The 15,188-nt window shown below is 39.0% G+C and overlaps 1 protein-coding gene across 1 annotated transcript in view; it reads right to left on the reverse strand.

Annotated features, from left to right (window-relative positions):
- The window catches only part of dstyk (dual serine/threonine and tyrosine protein kinase), a gene marked incomplete at its 3' end in the record, with an annotated part of 28,064 nt that overhangs the window by 10,133 nt on the left and 2,743 nt on the right, over positions 1 to 15,188 (reverse strand). Inside the window, exons 3-5 of the mRNA XM_016258788.1 lie at positions 11,833 to 12,236; positions 4,266 to 4,703; positions 1,443 to 1,638 (exon numbers count right to left, since the gene is read on the reverse strand). Of these exons, the coding sequence (XP_016114274.1) occupies positions 1,443 to 1,638; positions 4,266 to 4,703; positions 11,833 to 12,236 (1,038 nt within the window). The remainder of the gene's footprint in view (positions 1 to 1,442; positions 1,639 to 4,265; positions 4,704 to 11,832; positions 12,237 to 15,188) is intronic.

Consider the following 15,188-nt stretch of genomic DNA (forward strand, 5'->3'; position numbering starts at 1 on the left):
TCTCTCTCTCTCTCTCTCTCTCTCTCTCTCTCACACACACACACACACACACATTAGGGATTTCCTGGAGCGTCGTCAGTGCTATTACTTCTGCGATGCATGTGGAGTTTCTGCTCAAGAGCGCCCTCCGGCTTCCAGTATGAATTAAACCGTCATTACATTGCGTTATACACTATTTTGGGTACAAATAGGAAAGATAATACTTTTCTCTAAAGAAGCAGGATTCCCTGAATTATCGTCATTGATATCGTTATCGCAATAAATACCAGAAAGTATCGTGATATATTTTTAAGCCCATATCGCCCATCCCTACTATTAGATAAACTGTAGTCAGTCATGTTGTCATTTAAAATCCGAACATCATTGATAATTTTATTGTTTTAGAGATTATGCAAACAAAAAGTAATTTTATTTGTTGTTTGTTGATTTTAAATATAAAATTGTGGTGAAGTGATTTATGTGTCAGTACTTTTAGAAAATTTCCAGCGCATTTGAACAACACTGTGATAATACTGAAAACCGTGATCATTAGGGCTGGGTTTTGACACAAATTTCACGATTCGATTCGATATCGATTATTTTGGATATATATCAAGCAAGCACACATGCCAAATTTTCTCAAGGAAAAAAATTCTCTAAACGAATGCTGTAAAATATTCATGAGAGTTGGTACTACATTATTATAATACTGAATACTATACAGGCTATACAACTGCTTAAATTACACTTAATGAAGTTTTTAGAATAAAAGTTACAATTACATAATAATATTTCTACTTTACTATTATAATAATATTAATATAATATTTCTAATTTAAATATAACCATTTAAACGGAGGCTGTCATAATAAACAAATTAAACGTTGAAGAACAGTAAAAGTTATAATGTATATATTATATGGTGCATAAATGCCCCTCTCTACGGTTTATTTCTCTAGCTGACTAACGACTTATATTTTTGTTTCTGTGACGTTAAGTGACATATTGTTTACAAAGCCGTGACGTCTTTGCGTGGCTGAAACACTGATTGAGCGATTACACGAGACGGGATACAGATTGTAAAGTTGTGCTCTTTCTTTTAACTTACCTTCGGATGTTTAGTCATGTTTATTTTGTGCTATAACTAGTAATAAAGCGGAGGAGAGGATCAGTTCACTGAGGCGCTACAGCGATCACTCCACATTAAACAGTGCCAAAACGACATTTATTGTTTGAATACTGCAATACAATGAACATAATTTGAAATCTGAGACTGTGTTTCATATTAAAAGTACGAAAGCACAATGCTTATTGTGATATATTGCATGGGAAGTGCCCTTCAACGTTCCGTCCACTAAATGAAAACAGGACAGACTAATCGATTCTTCGGATTTAAGAATCCATATCGTTCCATATCTGTTTTCCCCAGCCCTAGTGATCATCACTATAATCTGTATTCTGACCGGTGAAGTGCAGGTTGGCGGCGTCCTCCAGCAGCTGCTCCTTCATGCCGCTCAGCGTCTCCACGATCATGTCCTTCATCTCCTCCTGCTTGCGGTTGGCGATGGCCATCAGAGAGCTGAAGAGCTCGCCCTCCTTCTCTCGAGTGTACTCCAGCCGCCGCGGCGTGATCTGAAGATCCCTCTGCATGTCGAACGCCTGCGCGACAAAACGCAGCTTCGTTCACGAGAACCTCTGTCTCGACAACACGGGACTGAACGAGAACACATTCACACGAGCAAACACTGAAAACATCAAAGTAATATCAAGAAACACAACGTTCGTTAACGTTCATATAATTTAATATAATGTAAATATACATGTAAATATTTTCAAAATATATGCTGTATGTGTGTGTCTTTATATATACATAATAAATGCACACAGTACACACACATATAGTATGCAAACAAAAACTTTTATTTTGGATTATAGTTGGATTTTGGATGATTAACGGCGATTAATCGTTTGACAGCACTAGTAAAAATACAATTTCATGTAAGTTGCATTAATTCATGTTAACAGATTCAGATTTAAATGCTGTGAAATATTGCTCATTATTAGTTCATGTTAATGCAGTTAACTAATGAAACCTCATTGTAAAATATCACTAGAATGATGAAGATAACTAAATTACATTTTTTTATTTTTATTTAAATGACTGGCAATTTAGTTTTTATTACTTATTTTTAGCACACTAAAAACTTATTCTTATTTTATTGATAATTTATTATATTATATTATCTATTTATATATATATATATAATATTATTTACTTTTATTGTATTTTCTAATACATTTATTTTAAATCAAAAGCTGTATCTGTAATTGAAACACAAAGAAAAACAATGACATTTAATTTCACATATCTTGTGATATTATCATACAAACTGAAAGACATTAACTGATGTAATTTATGCGTATTAAAATCCAGCAACAGCTACATTAGTGGTCAAAAGTGTGGAATAATTCAGATGTTTCTGAAAGAAGTCTCTTCTGCTCATTAATGCTGCATTTATGTGATCAGAAATACAGTAAAAATGTAGAAGTTGGAAACTTTGGACGTTTATTTAAGCATTTGTTTCTCATTTATTTGGTTCCACAGCAAGCACCTGCCAAAGGTTTGGAAACATTACAATTATTAATGATTTTGAAATAAATATCTTCTAATCATCAAGGCTGAATTTATGTGATTAAAGTAAATAAAACAGCAATATTGTGAAATATTATTATTTTCAATTTTAATATATTATAAAATGCAATGTTATTCCTGTGATGCAAAGCAGAATTTTCTTCATCATTACTCCGGTCTTCAGTGTCACACGATCTTTTAGAAATCATTACAATGTATTTGCTGCTCAAGAAACATTTCTGATTATTATCAATGTTGAAAACGATTTTGCTGCTTCATATTTTGTGCGGAAATGGTGATGCACTTTATTTTTCAGGATTTTTTGTTAAATATAAAGTTTAACGAACAGCATTTATCAAATATATTAATTCAATTTGTTAATGCATTTATTAAACAGAAATAATTCGAAACGTGTCCACTCACTTTTTATCACTTTCATGCATGATTAATAAAGATATTAATTTCTCTCTCTCTTTTAAATCTTATACAAATGTTTGAGTGGTATCATTGTTTCCACAAAAATATTGTGCAGCACGACAATGTTTTCAACATTGATAATTATATAATTACATCACAACTGTTTATGACAGCATGAGCAATCTCAAATTCTCTATTAGATGATATCTTAAGGCCATTTGCGTGATTTCAACCATCATGTAGTAACCCATAGACAGCAAGGTAACTACCAGGTTCAAGGCACAGAAACGCAGTATGGACATCGTTAAAATAATCCCTGTGACATCAGTGGTTCAACCTTAATTTTACGAAGCTACAAGTGTACTTTTTGTGCGCAAAAGAAAACAAGAATAACGACTTTAATCACCGATTCACCTCCTCCGCGTCACCCTAGAGCGCCGTTTTGGAGAGTATCCACTGAACGCGGATACGTTTTCTACGTTGTTTGCGCTTTGATCCGAACATAAACAATGCATCCGATTGGCGTGGCTGACACAGAACAGCATACATTGTTTACGTCCAGCGGATACTCTCCAATGACTATTTTAACGATCTCCTTGCTACGTTTCCGAGCCTTGATCGTGTTAGTAACCTTGCTGTCTATGAGAGCTGTATACATCAAAAATATCTTAATTTGTGTTCTGGAGATGAACGGAGGTCTTACGGGTTTGGAACGACACGAGGGTGAGTTTCATTCTTGGGTGAACTATTAGGGCTGGGATGATAAATCGATGCGTCGCGATTCGTGGATCGATTCTGAGATTTTCGGAATGCATCGCGATTCTGTCTGGAATCGATTCTGAGCTTAGTTTTTAACAGTAGATGGCGCTCTAAGCTAGTTTTTAACCGCACGCTCAAATGCTCTCGAAGAAGAGCCCTTGTGAGTCATGTAAGTGGTTAAATCTACTTGGCTTTTATGCTATTATGAGATTAATGTAAACACAGCCCACCTTGTAACTCCCTACAACCTTTTCAAACTGTGTGAATGATTATTTTATGTTCAAGTGGTGCGTGTGTCGGGAACTGGGAGCAAGCAGAATACAGATGTTTCTAAAGCATGCAGCGCCATCTCAGAATCGACGCAGAATCATTTCTCGATTCGCGATGCATCGATGTATTGTCCCAGCCCTGGTAACTATCCCTTTAAGTCTCATACGTAAGGTGCATTATGTAGCTGGGCAGAGGATTCTGTGGTCACCTGGTTGATGAAGAGGTCGAGGTAGCGGCATTGGACGGCGTTCAGCAGCGTCGTGGCCTCCACCTGTTGGTTCTGCAGCAGCTGTCGAGTGAAGGGCCCCAGCACACGCTGCAGACGCTCCAGACTCTCTCCCAGAATGCTCTGCGTCTGCGCAGGAGCCCCGCAGGCGCAGCTCCCCGCCGCTGCGCCGATCAGCTCCAGGGACAGCAGCTGCCTGTGGAGGGCCCCGGGGTCCGAGGGGCCGCTAGGGGCCCAGACGAAGCAGACGGGGAACGGCAGCGTCTCGCGCACCTTCTGTAGGTCGCTCACCTGCTCGGCGCTCAGCGCGTCTTTACTGACGGCGTAGAGGATGATGGGAAGGATGCCGCGCTTGCAGTCCTCCAGAGCCTCCTCCACCGGCTGCACGCCGCGGCACGGGAGCACCATGATCTTCACCTCCTGATTAAAATTACATTTTAATAGCTGGTCAATTAAATTTGGTCATTTTAGTACTAGATCAATTACATAATTTGTCAACTAAAATTAGCATAAAAATGCCTAAACATAATGAATATGATATTTTCACGTTGTTTTTATTTTTGATACATTTTAAAAACTATATAAAAATATATTAACAAAAATACAAAAATATATATAGTAAAATATGCTTGAATGTTTGGTTATTTAACTGCTCAGTATTCTCTACAATTAAAACAATGTACTGTATGTCGATGAATGCATGACATGACAAAATATTGACGAATGAAGAAAATATCCTTTCAATTATGACAAAATAAATGACAACAGTGCAAACAATTTGCATTAAAACTGCAAAAAAGTATGTGTTTTTAATTAGCTTGTAAACCTGTTAATATACACAATATTTCCAGACACTTTTGGTTACTGGATAAAAGGTTAGAGATTTATCAATATGCTGTTGCATATTAGAAAAACAGTATATTAATTACAGACATGTCTGATTTATTTTGGCTTGGCCTGGAGCGTGGAACGCAGTGTGAAACCAGGCTTGTGTAGGTGAGAGGCGTTTCTCCTGATTAAGCAGCGTGTTCCTCTGGGAATCCGTTCAAGAAATATTAGACACGGCGGGTCAGAGTTCAACTGATTAATCCGCAGCGGGCACGTCAGAGCAAGAATGAAGAGCGCTAGCACACGAGCACAATAGAGTCAGTCAGCGCCGTCTCTGACACAAGACCCATAGAGCACTCGAGTCTCTCTGGAACAAACACGGCCGGCGGAGCCCAACAAACATCTGATTCAAACACATCAAACATGCTAACGTGTGTGTGCTCTAGCAGGAATCTCACTGCCCGCCGCCAGCGCTAATTAACGTCTCTGCGCTAACGTGAGTGTGCGTGGACCGAAAACAGCCGGGGTTCATTTGAGAGCAGACGCGATTCTAGCAGATGTGTGCGATGGCAAACATCAGCGAACAAACACAGCGACACGCTTTAAACCACAAGAGAGAATCATGCAGAAAAACATGCTGTGAGAGTCTGATCTGACCGGAGTCTGACCTCCATCGGAGTTTGATTCAAGACTCATCTGAAACCAGTCTGGATCGGAGTCTGGTCTGAAACTGATCTGAGTGTTTTAGATTAACTGGAGTCTGATCTGCAACTGGCCCAACATTGAGGCTGATTTGACTTTGAAGAGATCTGAGTCTGATTTGAGGCTGATCTGACTTTGGGGATATCTGAGTCTGATTTGAGGCTGATCTGACTTTGAAGAGATCTGAGTCTGATTTGAGGCTGATCTGACTTTGGGGATATCTGAGTCTGATTTGAGGCTGATCTGACTTTGAAGAGATCTGAGTCTGATTTGAGGCTGATCTGACTTTGAAGAGATCGGAGTCTTGATTTGCAACCAATCCAAGACCTTAATGAGTCTGATGCGAAACTGGTTTGACTCTGATTTCAGTCCCATATGGGGTTGAGTCTGATTGAAAACAGATCTGAAACCAATTTTAGTCTGACCTCACACTGATCTGAGTCTGATTTGAGGCTGATCTGACTTTGAAGAGATCCGAGTCTGATTTGAGGCTGATCTGACTTTGACTTAGGGATGTAACTATTACCGGTTTGACGATAAACCATGATAAAATTCCCCACGGTTAGTATTACTGTTTCATATTTTAATTATTATATTATTATTCATATTTTTAATTATTATCCGATTACCGCGATTTGAACAACTGAGGATAAATAAATACTATCCAGCATAAAGCAGAGTTTAAATAACGGTCTCGGGTGCACACAGCAGCAGAGTGGTTTCGTTTAGTGTGAAAACACGATGGAAAAGCTACGAGGTTTTAAAAGAGTGGTAAGGGAATTATTATATAAATTAATAGATGAATGAATTAATTATATGAATGTACCTCTGAAGGCCCTGACTGACTTCAGAAAAGATTTGATGGCATTTTGTTTTCATCTTCGCTCCATGTAATACCTAATAAAGTAGTGTTTTAATCACAATGCTGCTTTGTGCAGGAGGTTACGAGAAACAGCTGTAATTCAGCTGCTCCAGAAGCGCCACCTGCTGTCAGCGAGTGGATTTACAGAGACACACATTCACATTCAGTCTGTGTGCAGCTTCTGTCTGGACTAAAAACAGACCGGATTTGCATGCCCTGCTGTGATTTATGACCAGTTGATGAATAACAAGCTTATGAGGATTCTACACATTTAAACAATTCGGATAAGTTATCTAGAATTATTTATGGAGCAGATAAAATACATATAAACATGTATCAATCAATTATCATTTTGACTTAACCCTTTTCTTTATTTAAAGGCTGAAATGTGAGGTTTACCTTTTTATGAAACTTTTTCAAAGCTTTTTTTGAACATTTACATGAGATATTTGAACATGCTATTAAATAAAAATTATATTATTTTTATAGCTATTAGATTTAAAATATGGACATCATTGGTAATGTTATTGTTTTAGTGATTATGTAAACAAAAAGTCATTTTATTTGTCGTTTGTTGATTTTGAATATAAAACTTGAAGTGATTTATGTGTCAGTACTTTTTGAACATTTCCAGCACATTTGAACAATACCGTGATAATACTGATAACCGTGATAATTTTGGTCACTATAATCATGATAAGATATTTTCATACCATTACATCCCTACTTTGACTGAAGAGATCGGAGTCTGATCTGGAACCAATTCAAGACCTTAATGAGTCTGATGCGAAACTGGTTTGACTCTGATTTGAGTCCCATATGGGGTTGAGTCTGATTCAAGCATATCTGAAAACAATTTAAGTCTGATCAGAGTCTGATCTCACACTGTTCTGAGTCGGAGTTGACTGATCTGAAACTGATCAGAGTGTGATACCAGACTAATCTGAGTGTTTAGAGTCTGATTTGGAACTGATCTTAGATTGAGTGTGATCTGAGAATTTGATTTGACGAAGTGTGACCTGCGTCAGAGTTTGATTCAAGACAGTCTAAAAACGAGTCTGATCTTAATTGAATCTATGATTTGACATTGATCTGAAACTGATCTGAGTATTTTAGACTAACTGGAGTCTGATTTGTAACGGATGTAAAATGCACCGATTTGCAACCAATCCAAGACCTTAATGAGTCTGATGAGAAATTGATTTGACTCTGATTTCAGTCCCAGAGTCTGATTTGAGGCTGATCTGACTTTGAAGAGATCAGAGTCTTGATTTGCAACCAATCCGAGATCTTAATGAGTCTGACGTGAAACTGGTTTGACTCTGATTTCAGTCCCATATGGGGTTGAGTCTGATTCAAGACAAATTCAAACCAAATTTGATCTGAACTGATACCAAACTGATCAACTTAGCTAAAACGAGTCTGATTTAAGACTGAAAGCAAAACTGATTTGAGTCTCACCTGAGGTTGAGTCTGATTCAAGACAGATCTGAAATTAATCAGAGTTGGGTCAGAGTCTGATCTCAAACTGATCAGCTTTTGATAACAGACTGATCCAAGTGATTTCAGACTGACTGGAAACTGATTTGCAACTGATCTAAAATGGAGTCTGATCTGAGACTGATCCCATTCTGATTTGCGACCAGCCCAAAACCTTAATGTGTCTGATGCTAAACTGATTTGAGTGCCATCCAAGGCTGAGTCTGATTAAAAATAGTTCCAAAACCAATAGGATCCACAGTTGGATCAGAATCAGATAAGATTTGACACTGATCTGAAACTGATCAGTTTAATAACAGACTGATCTGTTTTTAGTCTAAGTGGAGTCTGATTATCAGCTGATCCAAAACTGAGTCTGATTTGTGACCGATCCAAGACTTCAATGAGTCTGATGCAAAACTGAATTGTCATATGAGTCACCTCTGAGGTTGAATCTGGTTCAAGACCGATCTGAAACTAATCTAGGTTTGTTTTTAGAGTAATCTGAGTCTGATTTGGAACTGAACCAAAACTCTGTCTGATGCGTGACCAATCCAAGACCTTAATGAGTCTGATGGTATTTGACTCTGATTTGAGTCCCATCTGAGGTTGAGCCTGATTTAAGATAGATCTGAAACCAGTTGGATCAGAGTCTGATCTCACACTGATCTAAGTCTGATTTGATACTAATCTGAAACTGATTGGTTTAGACAAACTGAAGCCTGATTTGCAGCTGATCCAACACAGAGTCTGATTTGAATCTGATAGATAGAATCAAAGAGACATGAGTCTGATTCGCAACCAATCTAAGACCGTACGAGTCTGATGCAAAGCTGATTTGACTCTGATATGATTTTGACAGCAGACTGAGAGTGATTTACGCTGTTGACGGAGTCTGATTTCTGACTGATCCAATACTGATTTGAAACCGATTCAAGATCTTGGTTTGACTTATTTGTAGTCTCATCCTGGTCTAAAATAGATCCGAGATCTAAATCTGATATGACCATCTAAAACTGATCAGAGTTTGACAGCAGACTGATCTGTATTTATACTAAGTGGAGTCTGTTTTGCAACCGATACAAAACGGAGTCTGATTTCCGACTTTTCCAAGACTTTAATGAGTCTGACGCAAAACCGATTTGACTCTGATTTGAGTCCCATCTGAGGTTGAATCTGATTAAAGATAGATCTGAATCTAATCAAGGTTTGATCGGGGTCTGATTTCAAACTGATCAGAGTATTTTTTAAGAGTAATCTGCTCTTAATTTGGAACTAAACCAAAACGGAGTATGATTTGTGACGATCGAAGACCTTAATGAGTCTGATGCAAATGAACTCTGATTTGAGTCTCACCTGAGGTCGAGTCTGATTCAAGATAGATCTGAAACCAATGACTGATCCAAATCTGATTTGACACTAATCTGAAACTGACTGGTTTAATCTCAAACTGATCTGGGTGTTTAGACAAACTGAAGCTTGATTTACAGCTGATCCAAAACTGAGTCTGATTTGAATCTGATCTGACATGACCAAAGAGACCCGAGTCTGATTTGCAACCAATCTAAGACCTAACGAGTCTGACGCAAAGCTGATTTGACTCTGATTTGATTTTGATAGCAGACAGAGAGTGATTCACTGTTCAGAATCTGAACCAATGTGATAAACTGATTCATGACTGAGTCTGATTTTTGACTGATCTAATACTGATTTGAAACTGATTCAAGATCTTGGTTTGACTTATTTGTAGTGTTATCCTGATTTAAAATCCAATCGGAGTCTGATATGACACCGATTTGAAACTGATTGTTTAACAGCGTTTGTTTAGAGTCGGATTAGACTAATTAGAATCCGAGTCTGATCTAAGAGATCTGAACCTGTCCAAACACCGAGCCCAATTCAAAAAGGAAACCAGCCATGACCGAACCCACCAAGTATTTACAGGAGGCTCCCGGGACACAGTTTTCCCATCGCCATGGAGACACACACATCACCATAGCAGCTCTTTTTTCCACTGGTGGTCATGTGAAGTGCACCAGACCCACAGATCAGGGTTACATAAACACCACAGCCCTCATTTATCAACAGTGTGTACGCACAGACGTGTGCGTAGGAACAGTTTCACGCAAAGTGTGGGATCTACCAACTCGTACTTATACGTAGGAATGTGTGTAAATATAAGCACAACTCTGAGCATGCTTACGCAGAGAATCTAGTGGTAGAAAAGAAAGTGCCGCTGCATATGTCCTGCATCCTTTAACTGCAAATACTCAATTAATGATTTCATATTTCAAGCTAAGCATTTGCACAATGAGTGCACGATAAATGCATGATAAACACAGACTTTTTTGTACTTGCACACATTCGTAGGACAAAATATAGAAACTTTTCTATGCACTCTTGATAAACGAGGGCCCAGGAAAGGAGAGGCGAGAAGCTGATGGATGTCCCTGCAAAAAACAAATCGTATTTGGTGTGTTTGAGAAAAACGACACCTGCAGCTAGGGCTGGGCGATTTTTCCGATTTTATCGATTAATTCGAACTTATTGTTTTGCCACGATTTTACTTTTTAGAAATCGAGGAATCGCGATTTTGAATAGAAATATGACCAAGTGTTAGAATTAGACACTTTGACAATATGCCGGTGATAACAGTAAAGAGAAAAGAACGATCTAACCGCACGTGATTAACCGCTCACGTGTGACGCGCTCAACGCTAGCCGCCATTCACACAGAATGAGCTTTTGTGTTGATAAAGATGCGACGTGCGCAGTGGAATAGGTAAAACATGCAAGAAGATGCGAGTGAACTTCTTTTAACTTGAGCAGCGTGTTTTTAGCCTGCCGTTTCATGAGACGCTGCAAGAGACGCGAGCGCAACAGTCAAACACGTTCATGATTACACAGAAAAACAATAGAAAAGCAGCGCAGTCGAATAAAAAACCTGTGAAGAACTGCTACTGTATGTCTGATATTTCATGTTTGCATCACGGTGACAGACTGAAAGCTGCTGTTGTTTTTACAGAACATTTATAGTTAATAATACTCTACTGCTGTTACACCTTCAGTCATTCTGAATTTGAATTACCTTGACTTAGGATTTTTATTATTTCTGAACATATGATATGTGTAAGACAAGTTTGTACAAGATGTAGTTGTAGTTCATGCATCCTTTCTGCAAAGATAGGCCTACTTAACAAGCGATCAGTTTAACATTTACATCATGTTGACAGCTTCATGTGTGCTGCACTCGGAATAGAATTTTCTTTAACTAGAGGGTTAATAAAGAACAAGTTACTTGAATCATGTCGTAGTTACATTTTAAAACTAGCTTTATAAAGCGGAGAGTTCCGGTGCTTGACTCTGATTGGCTGAGCCGCGTTCGAAGCTGTTGTAAATGACGCTACAAAGTAACACACCTTTGTTTACGTTTGTGTGTTGCTCGGCAACCACTTTGTAGCAACCACAACTGTTTCTGAGGCGCTACATTGTTTGGTGGAAGAATACTGTGTTTATTAATATCATTACTCTTTATTTGCTCTGCTTTATTCTGTGAAACCTTGCTACGTATATAACCGTTTTATAAAAGCAGTAACCCCCTTAGTTGTTATAAATTCACTGTAAACCATGGCTTCTTGCTTAAAAAAAATGTTTTTTTTGCCAAATTGCCCAGCCCTACCTGCAGCAGCGCGTGATGGAGCGTGACCTCCAGCTCGGCCAATCGCTGCGCGGGATCCTCGCACTCCTGGATCTCCAGATCCTCGCATGGCACCGTGTCCCAGCGTCCGCAGTGAGCCGCCAGCTGATGCACCAGCTCATACTGCCCCGGCAGCGCCAGGCTCAAGCGCGTCTGACGGCCGTGCGTGAAGCACAGCTTCCTCCTCCTGCAGGCCCCGCCCTCCGGCCCACAGGCCCCGCCCACCTCCGAGCCCAGGGGGAGGAGCCTCTCTCCCAGCAGGCAGTTGAGCAGCTGGTATCGGGCCGAACAGTCCTGGCCCAGGACGAGGATGTAGGGGGCGCTCCCGACCACATTCTGCAGATAGTCCTCCTCGTGACGCGGGAGCGAGATGCAGCTGAGCTGACCTGAGACGCAGAGAGAAACAAGGACACTGAAGTTTAACATACAACAAATTTTGGCAACTTGTAGCTCGGACTGAGCTTAAAAACACTACATGATTCGCAATATTGCACTACAATACACTACAACGTCACTGCAAACAAAGGTTGAAATTCTCTTTGACCACACCAGAAATACAAGACAAACATAAACGTTAAAACCACCAACACAGCAAAGAACAGATATATATATATAAGCAATATCACACAAGCAGACGTGAGATACGGCTGTATATCGGCTCGGCCGTAGGTAATCAAAGCGTGCCGATACACAGCCGTATCTCACGTCTACTCGTGTGATATTGCGTTTAAATAACAGTTTGACAGTTCGCTGTAACAGTTCTGATACAGCATTCATTCTTCAGATCAATCTCGTTTCACAATAAACATTAGTTTGAATATCTGCGGAGGAAAGCGATATCTTTGTCGTAAGCAGGGTTTGAAATTAACTTTTTCACTCACCGGCCAATTTGGCTATGAAATGATTTAGTTACTGAATTCACAGCAAATGCAAATGCTACTGCATTTTTGTCACATAGAAATGCACTTGACAGTACAACCATATATTTTTTTCTTTTGCTAGACTGCAGGAAATTTACCTCTAATAAATGCGGTCATCATTTCCTCACGTCGTTCCAAACCTGCATGAATTACTTTCTTCTGAGGAACACAAAAATATATTTTGAACCATTTTGGTTACCCTTGATTTCTACTATATATAATATAAAAAATATATTCTTTTATGTTCCACAGAAGAAAGAAATTCGTACAGGTTTGGAATGACATGATGTTCAGGAAATTATGACAATTTAGGGTGAGCTATCCCTTTAAGAACTTTAATATTTGTAAATAGTAAACACCTAATTTATAAAAGACAGAGACACTGATATTTACCTTTAATCAGGCTCAACATTTTACTGATACAATATTTAACTCATAGAAACAGTCTTGTCGCAATCTAATGGTGGAACAATGTAACTACAATCACCATCACGAACACACACACCGTTTCTCAATACTAAACATTAAACATTATTATTCCCAGTGCTGGGGAAAGTTACTTTTAAAAGTAATGCGTTACAATGTTGCGTTACGCCATAAAAAAAGTAACTGATTATGGTACTTAGTTACTTTTTATGGAAAGTAATGCGTTACGTTACTTTTGCATTACTTTTTAAATCTGGGCAGGGCTTGCTTGTTTGTTTTTAAAATAAAAAAGTTATATTTTTGGCAAATATAAAAGCCTTTCGCACCAGAAGTGAAATGAATGCGCCTCAGGCTGACGGGAAAGTACATTTACATCCGTACAGTAGAATGCAGAAGAAGAAATTCAACACACTTCAGCAATAAAAAAAAAGTAGGGCTGCACGATAAATCGCATGCAATATTTAACGTGCATCTTGTCAGAAAGCCGGTTCTGTAATCAGCGGTAAATCTCCATCACCTGCGGGCTTTCACATGGAGCAGCATTAACTACACAGAGCCGTTGTTCACTGACGAGCTGCGCTAAACCACGTTCATATTCGCGCGATTTTTTGCGCAGCTCGTCAAATGTTTGTCTAGAGTAATTTGTGCTTATTAGTACGCTTGAACTGCATCATCGAAGGTCAGAAGCAAATAGAATGGGATTAAATACATAAAGCATATTTGTGTTGTTTAACATTTAATTATTGCAGGTTTGCGTCATATTCTGAGTTGCGTTATTTTTATTCATTTTGAGGAATAATACATTTATTTTAGAGCTACAGTAACATCTTCTGATTTCTGTCACCATGGCAACACCAGAGCTGTCAATCAATACATTGGAAACAAAGTAACTTGTTACTTATCTGAAAAAGTAACTCAGATATTCTCTTGTAAACTAAAAAGTAATGCGTTACTGTACTAGTTACTTGAAAAAAGTAATCTGATTACGTAACTCACGTTACTTGTAATGCGTTACCCCCAACACTGATTATTAAATACTATTATTTATAGAATAATAATATTTAACATACGACAACAGCCATCAAAAAAGTTGCTAGGCAATTCAGTCAAAAGTACAAAGGCAGCGCTCTGATATACAGCATTGAATTTACATAAACATGAGGTTTTGCCAAAACTACCTTCTCTGGAACAAATAATAGATTAACGAGACCAACGAATTACATCTCATGTTTAACCACTACAGAGACATCAGAGCCAGCGGTAAACTCCCGGAGATCTGGCCGAGGTGAGGCGCTCTCTCTGCGGGTTCATGAGCGCAGACCGGCCGCTGACCATCTGGAGCTCACAGCTCTTGAAAATGTCAAAGCAAATTTAAATGATAAACAAGTACATTCTCGCCTCAAAACCTCTTAAAACTACATTCTGTGACACAAAAACAGTCATATTTATAAAAATCAGTCTAGTGTATCGCACTCTTATCAGCCAATCAGTTTCCAGGTATGTGTGTGTAAGGTTACTAATTTGCAATCAAACAATTAGCAATGAAATTGCAAAAAAGAACACAATCTTATATATATATATATTGCTACAAAGCATTCATATATATATCGAATGCAGATCGAAGCAGCGATGAAGCGCAGACGTGTGTTTACATGCAGCTCGTGGGGGTGTGGCCAGAGCCTCCCGCGCTCCGATTGGTCAGAACCAGCCCCGAGCGCCAGACGAGTCCTGACAGGCCCGAGGAACCTGATGTGCTTCACTATAAATCACAGAAAACACGAGCGCGGGGTCCAGGGAAAGAGCAGGGGTCACCTGAGACGGGTCAAAGGTCACGGCGTGATGCAGTGAGAGCGCTGCTTTAGACTGATTAAACAAACTCAACCATTTCACTGAGAAACCAGAGGAAACTTGCTTCAGACCTGCAAAACTCCTGTGTAACAGGAACGAGGACGACAACCACACCTACACACACACACCTACACACACACACAC

The sequence above is a fragment of the Sinocyclocheilus grahami genome, unplaced genomic scaffold (assembly GCF_001515645.1).
Source record: "Sinocyclocheilus grahami isolate Dianchi unplaced genomic scaffold, SAMN03320097.WGS_v1.1 scaffold1738.1, whole genome shotgun sequence".
In the NCBI taxonomy this organism is placed as follows: domain Eukaryota; kingdom Metazoa; phylum Chordata; class Actinopteri; order Cypriniformes; family Cyprinidae; genus Sinocyclocheilus; species Sinocyclocheilus grahami.